General features: G+C 51.7%; 1 protein-coding gene across 7 annotated transcripts in view; it reads left to right on the plus strand.

Annotated features, from left to right (window-relative positions):
- The window catches only part of SLC25A48 (solute carrier family 25 member 48), a 42,495-nt gene that overhangs the window by 6,691 nt on the left and 17,570 nt on the right, over window positions 1-18,234 (plus strand). For all 7 annotated transcript variants that reach the window (XR_007156513.1, XR_007156514.1, XR_007156515.1 and 4 more), the window contains 2 exons: window positions 3,768-3,839; window positions 6,526-6,784. Coding sequence is in view for 3 of the 7 variants with exons in the window: in XM_047879187.1 (XP_047735143.1) it covers window positions 3,768-3,839; window positions 6,526-6,784 (331 nt within the window). In the remaining 4 variants the exon portion in view is untranslated. The remainder of the gene's footprint in view (window positions 1-3,767; window positions 3,840-6,525; window positions 6,785-18,234) is intronic.

Genomic DNA, 18,234 nt, shown 5'->3' on the forward strand with positions numbered 1-18,234 from the left:
TCAGAGCCTTACCCTAAGAGCATGGTCACGAATAGTGCCTTCTCACCCCTGGCTTGAACATTCACGTCTAAAGCTCTGGCTGGATCGTGCACAAAGAGGAGCTGTTCAGGCCCTTCCCAGCCGGCTGCTGCAGTCCCTTTTCTCCCCGTCTTCCTCCTTTTGGGACAGTGCGCCCCTCTTAGGTCAGAGCCCCGGCCTGCTCTCTTCTTGACGGGGCGTCAGCCCATTTGTCTTGAATAATTGAAGATATTTCCTAGCTCCTTGTCTCCCCCTATGGCCCTGTCTTTTGCTCATACACCTACTAGACACTTGTTTTTGCAGGCAGTATGGGGATAGCAAGGCATCAGTAGGAGACAAAACATGTCCAATCCCTGCCCCGGTAGGCCTTCCGGCTACATTCCTGGCACAGGCAACCATTGTGTCTCCCGGGGAGAGTGTCCTTCCCTTACCCTCAGTAGGACCAGGGGCTGGTGGAGCTTTTGGAGGCATGCCCTCCCCACACAGGCAAGTCTGGCCACCTGAAAAGGTGGAACTGTCCTCCTCTCCACTTTGCCCCTTCCTGATACATCAAATCCAGTCTCTGCCCAGCCTGAGAACCTCTTCACTCAGCACACCAGCCTGGTGATGCCAGCTTGCATGGCTGGCCTTGCATCCCATCCGGGGATGTGGCCCGGGGCCCTCGTAACTGCTCAGAACAAGGAGCCTTCCTTCCTTTCTTCTGGCTGATGTTTTCTCTGAAGTTTCTGAGAAAGGTCCAGGCAAGAGGCTCAGAGTCTGAATCACCTGGAGGACAGTCTCTGCCTCCCCACCTATTCTCCCGTGCCCAGGGTGCAGCCCTTACCCTCCCCACGCCTTGCTTTTCTCATCTGAAAAATGGGCAAAGAGCATCTCCCGGCAGGGCTGTCGTGAAGATTGTCGCTGTGGCACCGAGGCTAGAGTAATGAGAGAGACTTTCCCATCCTGATGAACACCCCTGCTGGGATGTTGGGAGTGCGTTGTGACTTGTCCGAGGTCCCAGGGCTTGCCCTTGGAAGAGCCCAGCTAAAAGGACCTGGTCAGGCTCCTTCCCCTGCCCTTGGCTACCTCACCCAAGTATGAGAGCCAGCCCGTGGCTGCTTGCTGGCCATGGAGCTGGGATCCGGATTCTCACCTGGCTCTCGGCACAGCTGGGGCATTTGGGGTGTATGCCTGATGCAGTGTGACTTACCAGGGTTTGCTAATCAGGGCTCAGCTGCCTTTAGACCAGCTAGTGAACTATGGGAGAGCAAGTAGGCATTGTTGCAAGCCGCTACGTTTGTCATAATTCGTTACAGCGGCAACAGGAAGCGAATAGAGGAAGACAGCTTTGTCCATCTGTGAAAGGGGATAGTATCCATGCTGCCTAGTGTTTGTGGGGTTCCGCGAGAGAAGTTCTGTAGGATGCCCCATGTTTCCCCAGGAGTGCAGTTGTCCTACACTGAATACAGGCACCTGTTATGACGGTGCACTGTGCTGCTGGCCACAGGGGCGGCCTCCTCAGGCACTCAGCGTGGCGGGGAGACCATCACTCCATGGTTTTGAAACTATTCTGTGATCTGGGTTTGACTCTTGAGTTGAGTTTCCTCATGTACGGTTTGCTTGAGTGATTCAAGCCCGCGAGTTTTTCAGTGGAACTTGATTCTTCTTGGGGACTCAACCTTTTTGTGGATTCGGTACCCAGAGGCATCCCTGTCAGCGCTGGGGCCAGTGGGAGAGGGCATTCGGCCTCTTTATGCCAGTCTTAAATGGGGACGAGAAAGAGGCCCGTGCCTACCTCCCCTTGCCTACGTTCTCATCCTGGTTGGGGATACCCCACCCCCAGGTAGACCTCTGTGGGTCTGCTTAATGGGAAGACCATGAATGCCCTGTTCTCATCTTGCTACACCTTCCGGGGTGTCTTCACCTCCACCTGACTTAATATTGCATTTCCTTCAACCAGCCCACACTCTTGACCCTGGGTCTCTTTTTCTCCATGGCACCTGTCATCATCTGGCATATATATTTGATTGGGAATTACCTTTTATTGGCTGTTTTTTTTCCATCCCCACTTGGGTATAAGTTCCAGGAGGCCAGTAAGTTTGTTTTCTCTACCGCTGAATTTCCTGAGAGTAAATCAGTGACTGTTATAAAACAGGCGTTCAATAGTACTGGTTGAGTGAGTCAATCAATACATTTCTCTGATTATGAAAGCAATCTTTATGAAACATAGGATACCATTTACGTATCATACCTGTAAGAGTGCTACAGATTGCCTGTGGCCAGCTGGGTTTCTAACACTGTTGTGATGAATGTCGAGCTCTTAGCCGTGCTGTTAGCCATGGTTATTAGCTCAGAGAGGGGGTGCGGAGGGAGAATGTTGGAATTTTTTTATTAAGAAAATGTATTCCCACATGAGCTGTGTACTGAAAATCGTTTTTAAATTATGTAAGCTAAAAATAATGAAAGTAACTCCTGTCTATCGTAGGAAAGTTGGAAAATGAAATGCAGTTCAGTGCAGAAAAACATCACCCATGATTTTCCCCTCAGAGGCTGTCACTTTTATGATGTGTGTTCTGCCTAAGTTTCTGCTACTTGTCTACAGACTGAGCTCAGGCTGTTAGTGTAGACTGTTAGTCTGCCTGTGGACCCTGTGGATTCTAGGGGGCAGGGTCCAGATCATTCCTTCTGTGGTTCTCAGGGCTCCTTCTTACCAGTTTCAAGGGGGGTGCCCTGGCCCTTTTGTGGGCTTCCTCAGACCCTCTGTGGCTCTCAACTCATGCCCCTGATCACCAGAGCCAGCCTCCATCATAGGACACCACATCTTCCCCTCCAGCCCCTCCTTCATCCAGTGCAAAGGGGACACGTGCTAGGGCCATGCTCAGCTTGGGGACAGGAGGGAAATACGAGACGACCCTGCCATAGAGAGGGAGCCCAAATAAGCCATAATTAAACAGAGAAAGGACACCATTGCAACATTTAAGTTCAGACCGAAAAGATGAGCAGGAGCTGGAGGAAGAGCCTTCTGGGGGGAAGGAAGGGCTGATAGAAATTTCAGGCAGGGAGGGGAAGGGGGAAAGTGACATTCTAAGGACTTGCGGATGTGCCACGTGGTGAGCACAGACGGCAGGAGCATGGAGAAAATGACATGCAGGGGTGAGAGGCAGGCAGTCCCAGGCCTCCTGGACGCTGGCAGAGAGGGTGGGGTTTACTCTAGGTTTGCTGGGAAGCCACCGGTGAACTTTGAATGGCAGTGGTGCGATTCACTGTGGTTGGAAGAGAACAGCGTGACTGCTGTGCAGATGCAGGCGAAGGGGTGAGAGGGAAGACCAGCCCATCCTCCAGCGGGGAGATGCGGGGGTTCTGGGGGGGTGAGAAGGACAAGTCGCTCTGCTAATACTGAGGACGGCAGAGTGTGGACAGCAGACGGAGCAGGGCCACGGATTAGTTTTTGTAGTCAAGAGACAGGGATCACATGTTGATCATTCAGGCATCACTTTGGAACAACAAACGGGCCTTTGTTCTTCTCTCAGACCAGGAAGACTTCTGCTATGTTCAGCAAGGTCTGAATGGGACATTGAGGGAGGCGGTGCAGGTAGAGGACACAGCACAGGCCTGGTGGCGACAGAAACCCAGCCCTCCTCACTGGCCAGGTCACTTGGGGCAGGGTCTTCCCCTCTCCGGGCCCTGGCGCCACAAGGTCAGCGTCTCTGGGGCAGCGGGGATGTGAATGATCCCGGCCTGGGCCCTCACGTCACTGCATCTCTCCGCAGACTCGCCTGCAGGCCGGCGTCAACTACGGGGACACCATCAGCTGCATCCGCACGGTGTACAGGAGGGAGAGTGTAAGTGCCCCCCGCCCCGGGGCAGGGCCTGGAGCCGCACCCGCCAGGGACTCCCACAAATGAGCGGCTCGAAGCCTGCCCAGGCCCGGGCACCGTGGCCGCGGTCCTGACGCCAGCCCATCGGGCGGGAGGCCTGATCATCGCTTTTGGCTCAGCGTTGCCTCCTCCCTCCTCATCTCACACCACCACACCTCAAGTGTCATGCGTCACCTAAACTTAACCCTGACACCTTGTGCAGTGTTACTGGAGAGAGACCCGATTTTGTATAACCTCTCTGGAGAAATTCTAAGGAATTTGGAGTCACAGGAAGGAGAAGTCCTGTGAAAACAGGGTGACCCGTGCATTTTCAAAGCCAAACGAGAGGTCACTAAACCATGCACTCACTGGCTTCCCTTCCTGTGGTGGGAGCCAGGCCCTTCTGATTCCGGATGTCCAGCGCTGACTTGTACCTCAGGTTTCTTGAGACCAGGAGGCCCAAGATTTTCCCTTTCCAAGGGGAAAACTGAATAATATTTTTTTAAGTTTGTTTATTTTTGAGAGAGAGAGAGGACACGCATGCATATGAGCGGGGGAGGGCCAGAGAGAGACAGAGAGAGAGAGAGAGAGAGAGAGAATCCCAAGCAGCTTCCACCCTGTCAGCGCAGAGCCTGACTCAGGGCTCGAACGCGCAAACCCTGAGATCATGACGTGAGCTGAAATCCAAAGTCGCACACCTAACTGACTGAGCCACCCAGGTGCCCCAGTTTTGAATAATATTTTATAGAGGGTATCAGGTACCCTTCTTGAGAATTAGCGTGTGCTTTCCGAAGACTTTCTCAGGCCCCTCTTTGGGGAGTTTAAAATACATTTTCTGATTTGTGATGAAATGACTATTTATTTATTTATTTATTTATTTATTTTAACGTTCATTTATTTTTGAGACAGAGAGAGACAGAGTATGAACGGGGGAGGGTCAGAGAGAGGGAGATACAGAATCTGAAACAGGCTCCAGGCTCTGAGCTGTCAGCATAGAGCCCGACGTGGGGCTCGAACTCATGAACTGTGAGATCGTGACCTGAGCCAAAGTCGGATGCTTAACCGACTGAGCCACCCAGGCACTCCTGAAATGACAATTTAAAGAACCGGTCAGTTACAAGCCCCGTGGCAGCCCTGGGCTTTCCCTTGAGTCCCTGGAAACCTGGCCCCATTGCTGACCACCACCTTTTCCATGGCCTCCATCATAGGAGGTGCCCTGGGGCTCAGGAGCCTCCCATCTGCACTCAGAGATTTTCCTCAGAGGTGTGTTTTTGTTTGGGTGTTCTAACTCTCTTGATAGGCTGCTTGACAACGGACTACAAACCTCACTCTAGCTGTTCCCGGCCATGTGCAATTCGTCACTCCCCTGAAAGGTGGCCATCAATTCTCCTTTTTGGCACACATGGTCCCCATTGCCTGCCAGCCAATGTCCCAGCGCCGGGGCTTTTGTGGGAACTGTGGGCGTTCCTTGGAGACACAGCACTTTGGGGCTAAGTGATGTCCCACATTATCTGGAGGAGCTTGTTTTGGAGGGAGGATCTGATGCAGGCTGTGTGTGAACGTGTGCGTGGGAGGCGTCCTGCCTCTGACAGATAGGGTGCAAACACCTAGGTCAGGATTAGCAGGTTTGTGTTGGCCCTGGAGTTTGTACAACAGCTTCCTGGTGCTTTTTCGCTTTTGGCACAGAGCTAAAAGTATGTGCTGGCCTAACTCCTCCAAGGGCCTCTGGAATTTTCCAGATTTCATAGGAGTGTCTGTGATGTTCCTCAAGAGTGCAGGGTGGAGGGGAGCCTGGGTGGCTCAGTCGGTTAGGCGTCCGACTTAGGCTCAGGTCATGACCTCACAGTTTGTGGGTTCAAGCCCTGCACTGGGCTCTGGGCTGACAGCTCAAGTTCTGTGTCTCCCTCTCTCTCTGCCCCTCCCCACCTCGTTCTCTGTCTCTCCCCCCCTCTCTCCCTCCTCCACTCTCTCCCTCTCTCAAAAATAAATAAACATTAAAAAAAATTTTTTTTAAAAAGAGTGCAGTGTGGAAAGGACCCTCTCCTCAGCCTGCAGCCCCCTCTCCTGTGGTTTCCGCGTATGTGCAGAAGCCTTCTGAGGACTCTGCTCCCCTTAGACCCTCCCCATAGACTTGGCACATTGAATTTTAGTCACCTGTCAGTTTGTCTGGCCCTGTCCCCCTCCCCTTTCCTGCACCCAGAGCGTAGGCTCAGTGAGGGCAGCGAGGATTTCTTATGGTGTCCCCATGTCTCCCTGGCACCTGGCAGATGTTTCAGAGAATGGTGCTTGGCAAGTCTGTGCTACCCTCTAGGGCTCCTCGCAGCCTGATATCCGTCCAGCCCAAGAACACGGCCACCCTGGTGGCAAATACGGATTCCAGGCCCAGGACACCTAGACTCGGGAAACAAAACTGCATACACGCGCTGATTTCTCCACCCAGGGCAAGAATGCCCTGGAGAGCACCCCCTCACCTGCCATGGCTCTCCTATCTCTCAGCATCCTCTTGTATTCTTTTCGATGTCATAATGATTTATTTTTCCTGTAGTCACCTCACCAGCCTGCAGGCTCCCAGGCGGGCAGGGACTGTGCGGAGGGCAGCGTGGGGAGCTCGGCGCCTTGGCCTGCAGACGTCCCCGGGCCCTCATGCTCCACCGCCCTCGTTTTCCCACAGGTCTTCGGCTTCTTCAAGGGCATGTCCTTTCCCCTTGCCAGCATTGCGGTCTACAACTCTGCGGTGTTTGGGGTCTTCAGTAACACGCAGAGGTTCCTCAGCCAGCACCACTGCAGGGATCCCGGGGCCAGCCCGTCCGGCACCCTGTCTGACCTTCTCCTGGCCAGCATGGTGGCTGGCGTGGTCTCTGTGGGGCTGGGCACGCCCGTAGACCTCATCAAGATCCGGCTGCAGATGCAAACACAGCCATTTCAGGAAGGTAAGAGTAGGGGAGGGGTCCTGATGCCTGGGTACCTGCGACCCTTAGCTGGTTTGCCGGTCTGGGATGCAGTTGTTAATATCCTTTTCATTGAGCAGAGCATCTGCATTGTTACGTGATAGTCTATAATTATTCTTCTTATCTGTAGTATCTGTCATTCATTAGATGATTAATCAATTGTTCTGTGCCAGGCGCCTACCTAGAGCCCTGTGTATGTTCACTTAATTGGTCTTCATAACAATTGTGTAAGGCCGGTGCTATTACTGCGTCCATTTTGCAGAGGAGAAAACCAAGTCTCTTAGAGGTTGAGACACTTATACAAGGCCACACAGCTAATGATTGGTGGGTGAGGAGCAGCTACATAATTTGCAGTGTCCAGTGTGGGAGGAAAATGTGGGATTCCTTATCGAAAAATTATTAAGAATTTTCAAAGAGCATCCCAGAGCATTAAATCAGGCATGGGGACCTGAGGAACTCACAGACGAATCTCAAACCCACATGCTTGTCCACAACACCAGGGTGTGCAGCCAGGACGTCTCATACCTAGACCACCAGCTGTAGGGGGTGAGGGGTCACTCCTCTCCCCCTCCTTGACTTTGTACTTAGAGCTTCATTTCTTGGTGTGGTACACAGCAACCCTGTACCACATGCCGAGTCTGTTACTTCCTCTCTGCTGAGAAAGGAGTTTCTGTGTCTTTTCCTGGGAGTGGTTTTGATAAAGGAGGGTGGAAAGAACGGGAAGGCACTTGGTGTGCAGAGTAGAAAGTGCCAGCTTGCACGGAAGGACAAGCTGGAGGCCTTAGGTTTCAATCCCTCCACGTACGGTTCTTGACTCTGACTGTACTCTGTCTCGTCAGGTTAAGATACGCCCCTGCCTGGGCCACCGTCTCCTTTCTGTATAATGGAAGGGCTGGATCTGTGGTGCTTCCTGACACCTCAGATGTCTGGTCTGGGCTGACAGCTCTCATGGATAAGACTCCTCTCCCTGGCAGCCTTTTGAATGACCTGTATGTGACGTCTCTGCCCTCAGAGGCTGGGGCTCAGCTGGGCTCCACAGTCAAAGCCCTGTAATATACTGGGGAGCATTCCAGCCAGCCCAGCAGCTCTTCTGCCTTGATTCAGCCCGCAGATCTTGTCCAGCCCAGGATGTATTCGGGACAAGGCTGTACATTCCCTGAGCACGATGCTGGTATCCCCACTGGGGCGTGTGGAGGACCTGGGACCAGCGGCCCTAGCCAGTTGCGTCATGCCTCACGGATGCTCAGTACCCCCCAGGCCCATGGTCACTGTCATCATGTGGGTGACACAGGGCAACAAACAGATTGGCTCATCCGGAGGGTTACAGCACACCCCTGTTGGGACCTCTAAGAGACCCGCGGGGCAAGGGGATCCCACCTCCACCTGTTTGACATACTGAGTCATGTCTTGGTACAACTTAGTTGAGTCGAAGGGTTGCACCTCACAGAAATGTCTGAAGCTTGCTGATCTGGTCCTGTCCCAGAGGCAAAAGCAAAGATGTAGAGGAATGAACATCATGAACAGACTGAGAACAGGGAGTCCTGGCCCACAGCCTGGTGTTTTCTCTGTCCTATTTCAGGAAAGCTTTATGTCCATCTCAGGCAGAGAGGAACTCTCTCCTTAAGTCTTAAAACTCTTTGGGTCCGGATGTTGGAAGATTTACCATTGATGAGTCTTCCACTCCTGGGGGCAGACCTGTGTCCTTCACAACCTGGGCACTTTGACCCCGGAAAGGGAGGAAAAAGGGCTAGGCATGCGTGTGCCTACTGGGGGAGGCGAGGCACAGCCAGCCCGGACACCGGGGGAGGTGTTTCTCAAGAAATGCCTTCCTTAGGAAAGCCTGGGACATTTGGAGGCAAATTAAGTGATTCCATCCTCTGTCCTGCCCTCTCCCACCCCCAACCTGCCCCACAGAGGGTGCTAGAATGGTGGCTATAACCTGGCAGGCCAAGGCCTGAACCACAGGGGATCTTGAGGCCAGGCTAAAAGCCTCTGGCACTTGGAGGAAGGATGAGAGACAGTCCAGGAAGGGCCAGACCCAAGAAGGGTCCCAAAGCTGGGTGCAACCAGCCAGTTTTAGGGAGCTGGGCAGCTGCAACAGCTCACTGGATGCCTGACTGTGTGTGTGCCATTCAACTCACACCCCAGCTCGACACTGTAAGGTCTGTATAGCTGTTAGCCCTGTTCATTTACCCAGCACACTAGGTACGCACGTGCTCTGGGCCAGCACAGCACTGAGGGTCACCTGTGCTTGTTCACCAGCAACGAAGAGAGCCTGACGTATAGCCCTCCCAGGCTATAGCCCTCTCTTTAGCCAATCCCTCGAGGCAGCAACAGAAAATGAACATGTGTTTATTCTGTCCTTTTCAATGTGCCACGAAACTGGCCTTTTGTGGACTCAGGGGAGGCTCTTAATAAGAGGACAGGGGAATTTTCTGCAGGCAAATATTTCTCAGCTCTGCAGTTCTAAGTCTTAGCACTTGGGCCCCCCGGGGCTTAGCTGGCAGGTGTGAGGACAAAGGCGGTTTACCTGAGCAAGTGCAGGGAGGGTAGAAACGAGGACTGCAGCATCTGCCTGAGCTGTGCTCCCCAAGCCTCTCGTCTGGGCTCAGCCAGATCACAGCAGTGGGGGCTGAGTAGCTAGTATTTACTGAACCTGTATCCTGTGCCAGGCACCATGTGAAGAGCTCAGTGTGAGTCTCATCTTCCTAGCAACCCCGTTCCTAGACCTTTACAAAGCGGAGCCCGAGGCATGTCCTGAGGTTCCTCCCCTGGGGGGAAGTGGAGTGACTCAGGGCCCACTGGTGCTGTTTCTTTGTCTGCCCGGATGTAGAAGCAGCTTTGATAACACTCCTCCGGCCTGGGCACAAAGTTACCACAAATCTAGCATCGGTCTTGAGGGAGAAAGTGGGCTGGGAGCATGTCTCCAAAAGGACATTGTTTAAAGTAATAGGCCCCGCTCCTGGAATCCAAGGGATGGGTGTGAATTCTGTGTCTGCCTGGTCTGTTGTTCACCCCCAGTCCAGCTGCCTGGGGCGGGAGAGCGGGGGTGGGGGCTGGGGGGAGGTCTTTGGTAGCTATCATGCTGCGGGGTATGGAGCAGGAGAGGCTGGCACTGGGCCACCAGGCCATACTTTGCGCCAGGAGCCTCTCAAGGAAAGCGGAAGGACGCGGCTTTCTTTTCCTTGTCCCTCAGAAACCCTCTAGGCCAGAGATGGAAGGCTCAAAGACTCACTGAGACCTGGGAGGTACCATAAGTGAGCAGAGGTGCCTGGAAAATGTACCCACTTCCGTTTTACTTGACACCCACAGCCCTCCTAACCCACATCTCATTTTTCCTCTTTTGACTGAAACGTGGACACAGAACACGTTTCACTTTCGCTATCACTCTGCCGTTGCAAAAACAGCAGCTCAGGCATGAGTCAGCTTTGGTGCCAGGGAAGGCAGCAGGGAGTGGCGGGGACTGTGGCAAGGGTGGCTCACATCCTGTCTGAGGGGTCAGCTATGACCCCATCCCAGGTCCCAGTTGCCGCATGGCCTGGATTGGAAATTGTCAGACAAACTAATTAAGAACAAAACCAGACACAGACACAACGCCGTGAAGCCCGAAGCACTGTGTGGACTGGATCAGCGTGTGGCTCGTCCTGACTTATCGGCTTGTGGTCTCGGTTCTGGGTCAGGCCCGCTCCGTGTGGTGACTGTGCTGAGCTGGGCGTTTGCAGGCAGCCTTGGGCAGGGCTTGTGGGATTGTCCACGGTTTGTGGCTTTACCCCAGAATTGTCCAAACCACTTCCTGGGTAGAGATGATGGGCCATGAGAGACTGTGCCCATATACTGAAGCTGGGTGCCGGGGGTCTCTGGCATCTTTGCTTTGGGACATGTGACAGGTAGAATGGAGGCCACGTCAAGGTCAGAGTTCAGCTCAGCTGAAGGCTTGCAAATATAGCACCAGGGAGCTCATCCTGATTATCTACCAGTGGTGACCCGTGGTTGAAAAGGTACAAAAGACATGAAGCTCCTGGGTGGCTCAGTCAGTTAAGTGTCTGTCTCTTGTCTTGGGCTCAGGTCCTGATCTCACAGTTTGTGGGTTCGAGCCCCGCATCAGGCTCTGTGCTGACAGTGTAGAGCCTGCTTGGGATTCTCTCTCAATCTGTCTCTCTCTCTCCCTCCCTCCCTCCCTCCCTCCCCTTTTCCCCCTCTCCCTCTCTCCCTCTCCCTCCCTCTTTCCCTCCCTCCCCTCCCCTCTCTGGCTCTCCCTGACTTGTAGTTTCTCTTTCAAAATAAATGAATAAACTTTAAAAAAAATGTAAATAAGACAGAACATTAAATGTAGAGGGAGAATGTCCAAATATAATCACTGTTACTACAGTAATGTGTTTCTTTTTCTAAATAAAGTATGTATTTTAATTAAATATTTAAAGTATTTTAATTAAAATATTTTAAGAGGTTGTCCTTATATAAGTTTCATATTCTGTTTTAAGTCAATATTATAACAAATATTTTCCATGTTATGAAAATGGCATATAAAATTACTTAAAATAGAGGACTAATATTTAAAATCAATGTGCATCTCTGTGCACACAAGGCCCACAGACACACATGTATCGAGAGGGATGATACAGTGTGGCAAAAATGCAGTTTCTGGAGTTAGACTGCCTGCTTCTAATCCTACCTCCGTGAGAACCCAGGACCTCTGGGTAGCTCCCCTAACGTCACCCAGCCTCAGTTTCCTCATCGGCAAAGCAGGCATAACCATACTAGCTACTTCATAACTGGAGTAGAACAGAATGATCTATCACATGTGACTATTTTAGCACAATGCCTAGCTCGTTGAAAACATGAAATAAGTGCTAGCTGTACTATTAAACTTCTGTAACCACGTTTCCTGTGATGGACGTTTAGGTTTTTGACCGTTTGTTCTCTTTTGAAGATAGTAATGTGCTCAGGCAACGTGTCCCTAAGGAGTTGCTTTCAGTTAGGGTTGTTGCCCTAAATGTGTGGGCTCTTTGATTCATGAATGAGTCAAAAGTTCTGGTCATTTTTAAGATTCTTGGCACATACTGTGAAATTGTTGTACAGAAGAGTTTTACCAAATTACATCAGCAGTTGCCGAAGTTGAGAGGGAAGTTCTGTCTGGCTCTGACTGCCGCTGCATACTAAACAGCAGTTACCCGGCATGAAAACTCTTGTAACTTAGCAGAGGTTTTCTGTTGGTGCCCCTGCCGCTTGGCTGGCAAAGAAAGGCTGGCCTGAGTTCAGCTGGATGTGGCCTGAACTGTAAGACACCTGTGAAGAAACCCTCCCTTTTAAGTCATCCTTACCCTGTGTGTGGGCATGAGCCTCCCTGGGTGCCCTACTGGGCCTGAACTGGAATTCAGGGCTGTGGTCCCAGAGGCCAGCAATCCCTCTGCCGCCTGGGCCAAGTCATATCCTGGAGGTCTATGGCCATTCACACTCACTTCTCCATCTTCGAGCTTTCAGGTCTGTGTTTTAACTCAGAGCCTGGTTAATGTGCTTATCACAAAGACCTCAACCCCCCAGGAGGGCAGAGTTTGGGGCCTGGAGGAGGAGGGCTCAGCATTAACTCTGTGCTGACCAGCCTCTAATTTCACCAGGCCCGGTTGAAGGCAGAGAGCTGAGTGTTCTACCTGTTGGAACACAGTCTCTGGTTCTTTCATTCACAAGCCTTTCCTGAGCTCTTGCTGTGAGCCACGCAGAGTAGATAAATCAGAGGTATCAGATGCACAGCCCCTGCCTCCAGGGAGCACACAGTCTGGGGTGTAGCAAAATGAGAAGGGCCTATGGAAGGCTCTGGCACCTCGGAGTCTGGCTCTGCAGGTCAGGAAGACTCCAGAGAGCAAGTGGCCATTGATGGGGTGTTTGAATATCGGCTAGGCTTTGGAGAGGAAAATGTGGTGATGGAGAGGGGTTTCAAACAGAGGAAACCTGTAGGGACAGGGTCAGAGGCGGGAAAAAGCAGGCATGTGACAGAGCGAGTGAACCGTTCTTGGTTAGGGCAGGGAGGGGAAGGTGCAGGGTGAGTTGTGAACATCTTGGATTTCTTTTTTTTTTTTTTTTTTAATTTTTTAATGTTTATTTTTGAGAGAGACAGAGTGTGAGTGGGGGAGGGCCAGAGAGAGAGGGGGACACAGAATCCGAAGCGGGCTCCAGGTTCTGAGCCGTCAGCACAGAGCCTGATGTAGGGCTCGAACTCATGAACTGTGAGATCGTGACCTGAGCTGAATTTGGACACTTAACCAACTGAGCCACCCAGGCGCCCCTGAACAGCTTGGATTTCTTAGCCGAGGGTGGGCTAAGGTGCCCTTCAGCAGGCAGCGAGGCGTATTGGACACCAGAATGACCACGCAGAGCTGTGTGGTAGGAAGGTGGATCCAGCCTTCAGAAGAAGGAGAGGTGAATGGGTTGTTTTGGGGGCTCTAGCCTTAGACCAGGGAACAGGGGGCCCAGGGCTTTGGGGACGGAGGGGAGTGGTCCATGGGAGGCCTCTGTGATGGAGAATCAGTGGGCCAAGCAGGAGAGAGGGAAGGGTCCAAAATGACCCAGGACTTGCCATTTGGGTGACTGTCAGGGAGGAAGCCTCCCACACGGGGAATTAAGCGGCACGTGAAGTATGTTGAGGCCGCGCTTGGCATGGAGCAGGTGACCCGTATATGCTTCTTGTCCCTGCTGCAGTTTTGGAGACTGGCAGGAGGGCAGGCTTGAGTGAGAACATGCTGAGTTTGGCTGGGTTCCTGTGCGAGGTACTGCAGCTGGAATATCAGGGTGGGAGCAATAGTCAGGGGTGTGACAGCGAAGTGACAGATGAGGTGAGCCGCGGAAAGGAAGAGGGTGGAGATGAATGGGAAAATGCCAGGAAGGAGCTCCCGCAACACCAGCAGCTGTACAGTCAGCAGTTACTGAGCCCCTACCACGTGCACCCCGCCTTTAAATCATCATACCATTCTCTGTGTCTTACAGATAGGGAAACTGAGGCTCAGGTTGTGTGACGTGTCTGTGCTCCCTCAGCTGTTACATGGTGTCTCGGGGCATTGCTCCCGGCTGTCCACCTCCATGGTCCCTGGAGGCAGAGTCCTGGGAGGCCCCTGTCACCAATGTCGGGTAAAGGGAATCAAGAGGGGAGAATTGCTGACGAGGACGTGACACTGGGGACAGAGACACGGAAAAAGGAAGGAAAAAGCCTTTCGTTTCCAGGTTGTGAGAGAAGAACAAAGCAGATGATGCAGGGCCAGAGGAAGGAGGTTGAGGGAGCCCTCATTGGAAGGCCTGACTCTACCATGTTCAAGATCATATGAACAGAATGAAGGGGAGAGTGTGGCCAGGATTTGAGGAGAAGAAGGTCCTGATTTCCGAACATGCCTAGGTGAGATAAATAGGGCTGGAGTGGTGACAGCAGGGAGGGCCACGTGAGGGCTAGATCTGGGCAGGCAAGATCATCAACCACGCACCAGCATACAAAGCCTGTTTGGGCTCCAGGATCTGCATGATGACAAGATGGGGTAGAACCATTTGTCTGATTTTTCTGAGTCTTCAGAGATGTCCGGCTGGGAAAGTCGCCAACCGTGTCTGGGAGGCCCTGACTACCTCGGTTTGTCTCTTTGGCAACAGAGTTTTATTGCCACCATAAAGATGTGTGGCTGCCAAGAAAAACACTCTTCTTCAGGCAGGTTGGCCTTGGGGAGGAGCAGCCTTCTGATAGAGCAGATCTTTCAAGACTTTCCCATTGCAGGGCAGGAATTATTGATACTAAACTCCCTCACTCTTGGTCCATTTAACTGCTGAAGAAGAGGGCCTATGTGGGAGGACAGGCACCCTTGGAGCATGTCAAAGGACTGGAGACAAGCCAGGACAGTACTGCCTGAGCCTTCTTATGTAGGCTGTGAGCTGCCAGTGGTATGTGAGGGCTGGTGCAGTAACAGCCCTGAAGTGAAAGGAGGAAATGTGTGCAGAGGCCAGGACTTTAGCCATGTAGTTCAAGAGGAGTCCTTGAATTCTGGATGGTTTGGCTGAATCTTTTCCAAACTGTGGTCCCACACCGCTAGCAGAGATGAATGAAGGTGCGTACAATGTAACACATGCCACTGTGCAGGTGATATACCTGGGTGACATATCCATTTGGTCTCTAAATCAATTGACGAGGGCAAATATTGTTCTGATTTCAGACTTGACGTTAGCATTGGTAGCTTTTGGCCCTGCGTGGGCATCCGCAATCTCCCACAGTAGGTTTGGCTGCAGGCCACTGCTGCCCGAGGTTGGTACTACCAGCACTTCCAGAATCTGGAGTCGTATCAGGATAGGGGTGCTAAAAATAGGAGTGACTATCTGCCTCAAGTAAAGTTCATTTGTCAACATGCTCACTCAATTTTCGCAAAAGCCAAAAGAAATTGACAGGCTATTTATCCTTCCCCTTTTGTAGATGATGAGGAAACTCAGGGCCAGTGTGGTTGAGTCTTTTCCACCAGATCGTACAGTAGATAGCAACTGAGCAACAAAGCAAACCCCAGCTGCTTCTAATCCGGGGCTCTTTCTACTAAACCATCTGCCTGTCTTGGACTCTTCAGACTGTAAGGAAACTGCTGGACTCATTGGAAACAGGAAGTGGACGAGAGCTTCCCGGTTGGTAACATTCCGAAGAAGTGCCCTGAGGGGTTTGCCCAGCCTGCGTAAACCCACATCATAGAAGTTACACCCGGCTTGTCTGCTGGAGGATGTATATCCACGGTATGGCATGCTTCCATGACATTTTGGAATAGCGCAGCGGCCGGGACCATGATTTGGGAGTTTCTTCCGGTATCTACAGCCTCAGGGACAAGGACCAGACAGGACCAGGACTGGATGAATGCCAAGCTAGGGAGGGAAACTTTGGGAGGCCTAAGTCCTGAGAGCTGCCTGGTCAGATGCTCAAGTGTTGACTGAGTGGATATTGAGGCACAAAGCAGACACCGTGTCAGGTACAGGGTCACGGTGCTCTAGGACAGGCCGTAGCGTGGGATTCCTGTCATCAGGAAACTCCTTGCTTGGTTAGGGTACAACAACATGTTCAGAAAACAGCAGCATCTAGAACAGAACTTTTAATAGGGGGTAGCGCCTTTGCAGGCACTGGGAGGGGTGATCCCAGCTTTTCGTAAGAATACCTTTAAAATACAGGGGCGCCTGGATGGCTCAGTCAGTTAAGTGTCCGACTTCAGCTCAGGTCACGATCTCGCGGTCTGTGAGTTCGAGCCCCGCGTCGGGCTCTGGGCTGATGGCTCAGAGCCTGGAGCCTGCTTCCGATTCTGTGTCTCCCTCTCTCTCTGCCCCTCCCCCGTTCATGCTCTGTCTCTCTCTGTCTCAAAAAATAAATAAACGTTAAAAAAAAATTTAGAAAAATAAATAAAAAATAAAAAAAAAATACATTAAATGGGGTCCAACTCATAGAAGAGCAGCTGTACTTTAAGTGTCCATGGATAAAGCAAGCACCTATGGCAAGAAGTTACTATGGATAATTAGTATTTTAGGTACATTTTTGTCATGTCCCCCACAATAACTCCTACACATAGGAGAAAAATGGTCATACATGTATGTGAGATATTTTAGGAATTATGTGAATCTATAATGCTAACCGATTTGCGGGTCCCTTGAAATAAGTCCATGCTCCCAACTTGCTAGTCCGCTAGCCTAGAAGTGTTTGAACACAGAAAACTTGGTAAACCTGCATGTCACTGACTGGGACCAGCAGGACCTTGTCCGTGGATGGCTTATTTGTTAAGGATTTTCTGTAGAAAATGACCTGCTGAGAAATAATGTTGTGTTCCCATCCCATCTCTAACTATGCACCCACAGGAAAGGTCTGGTGGCTCTGTCCCTTCCAGAGAATGGCCAGGCCTTTGTGTTCCTTGTGGCTGGTCCTCTTACCGCTGTGGATCAGTGACCCGCCATTGTGTTTCAGCTGACTGTCCTGTTTCCACAGTCATGGCCCATTGAAGAACTTAAACAGCACTATTTGAGAAGGGAAAGAGATGAAACTGTGTGGTGTTTGTGTCTCAGAAGGGCCCAGCAGTATTCTGTGGCTGTATTTGGGCTTCTGAGAAGAGGGGCAACAGTGACAAATCTGTGGGGACCCCAGCCTGCGTCTGGGTTGCTTCAGCCCCTCTGAAGTGGGAGAACTCCCAAGAGGTGGCTGCGTGGTACCTGTTAGGATTGGCCCAACATGCAAACCCCCACCCCATGCAGAAGCATCTGCCTTCAGAGGAACCTCCTGGCCCTGGCAGGGACCAGTAAGCAAGACACCTGACCCTGGTGTGGAGCAGTGGAGCCAGACGGCCTCACTGTGTGGCCTAAGGAGTAATGTTAGGGACCCAGCTAGACAAGGTGAGGGAGCCTGGAGGAGAAGCGATGTTTTTAGGACTGTATAGGCTCTCCTCTGCTCCTGGATGAAGATGACGAGCATGGTAAGGGTCTATTTCATTGACTCTGCGCATCCTGCCTGTCTTGGTATAGGGGGCTTGAGTTTGTCCTCACTGAATTTGGGAAAACAAAACCACAGATGCCCTGAGTGTTTCGGGTATTTAATCCACACCTATCATAGTAAAAGGTAATAGGGTCTTGATTTAGGAAAAAAAAAAGTATCAAGAAAAAATGGTCTAGATAGCAAAGCCTCATGATAAGAAATCAAAATTTGATTTATAATTTATCCTCATTTTAGAACAAAAAACTGTAATTAGAGAAACGAAACATTTTTTGTCCTAGAAGGAAATATGTCTAATGTGAATCCCTTCACATGCACCTGTACACCCCCAAGCCAAGCCCTGAAGGTTCAGGAACAGCAGTCTCAGAGCTGGTGGTTCAGTGTGAACAGAGTACTGACCCCAGCATCTCACCTCCTTTCTCCAGTTCCTTCCACAAACAACATGCAAGTCCACGGATTTCAGTTGTGCACATTTCCCAGCGCTGCTTGCCGGCAACCTCCCAAGTCCGCTTTTAAAGGTCACCCAAGTTTGTTCTAAATAGAGTTAACTGTGAACTCTGATTCAGCGCTTTTCAGAGGTCTGCCAAGCCACGCCTCCCCAGGACCTGTCTTCCAAGCCCCGCCCCCGGACTCCGCCTCCTAAGCCGCGCCTCCCTGGACCAGCCCGTCAAGCCACGCCTTCCCAGGTCCTGTCTCTCAACTTCCTGCCTCCCTGGATCACGCCTCCAAAGCCCCGCCTCTCTTAGGCCATGCTTCCCGGGGCCCAGCCTCAGAGCATCTTTTGGCTGGAGCAGCTGATGGGAAGTGCTGCTGTTTTCTGCTTTGTGGTCCCGTATGAATCATCATGCCCCTGTTGCTAATGCAGATGGGCCCTAACAACCATCGTCCAGTTGAAAGATTTGCTTCTCACTGAGTGACACGTCATTGATGCCACAGAGTTCTTTTACCTTGTAAAGCAAGCAGGAGA

This window comes from Prionailurus viverrinus, chromosome A1 (genome assembly GCF_022837055.1).
Source record: "Prionailurus viverrinus isolate Anna chromosome A1, UM_Priviv_1.0, whole genome shotgun sequence".
Classification (NCBI taxonomy): domain Eukaryota; kingdom Metazoa; phylum Chordata; class Mammalia; order Carnivora; family Felidae; genus Prionailurus; species Prionailurus viverrinus.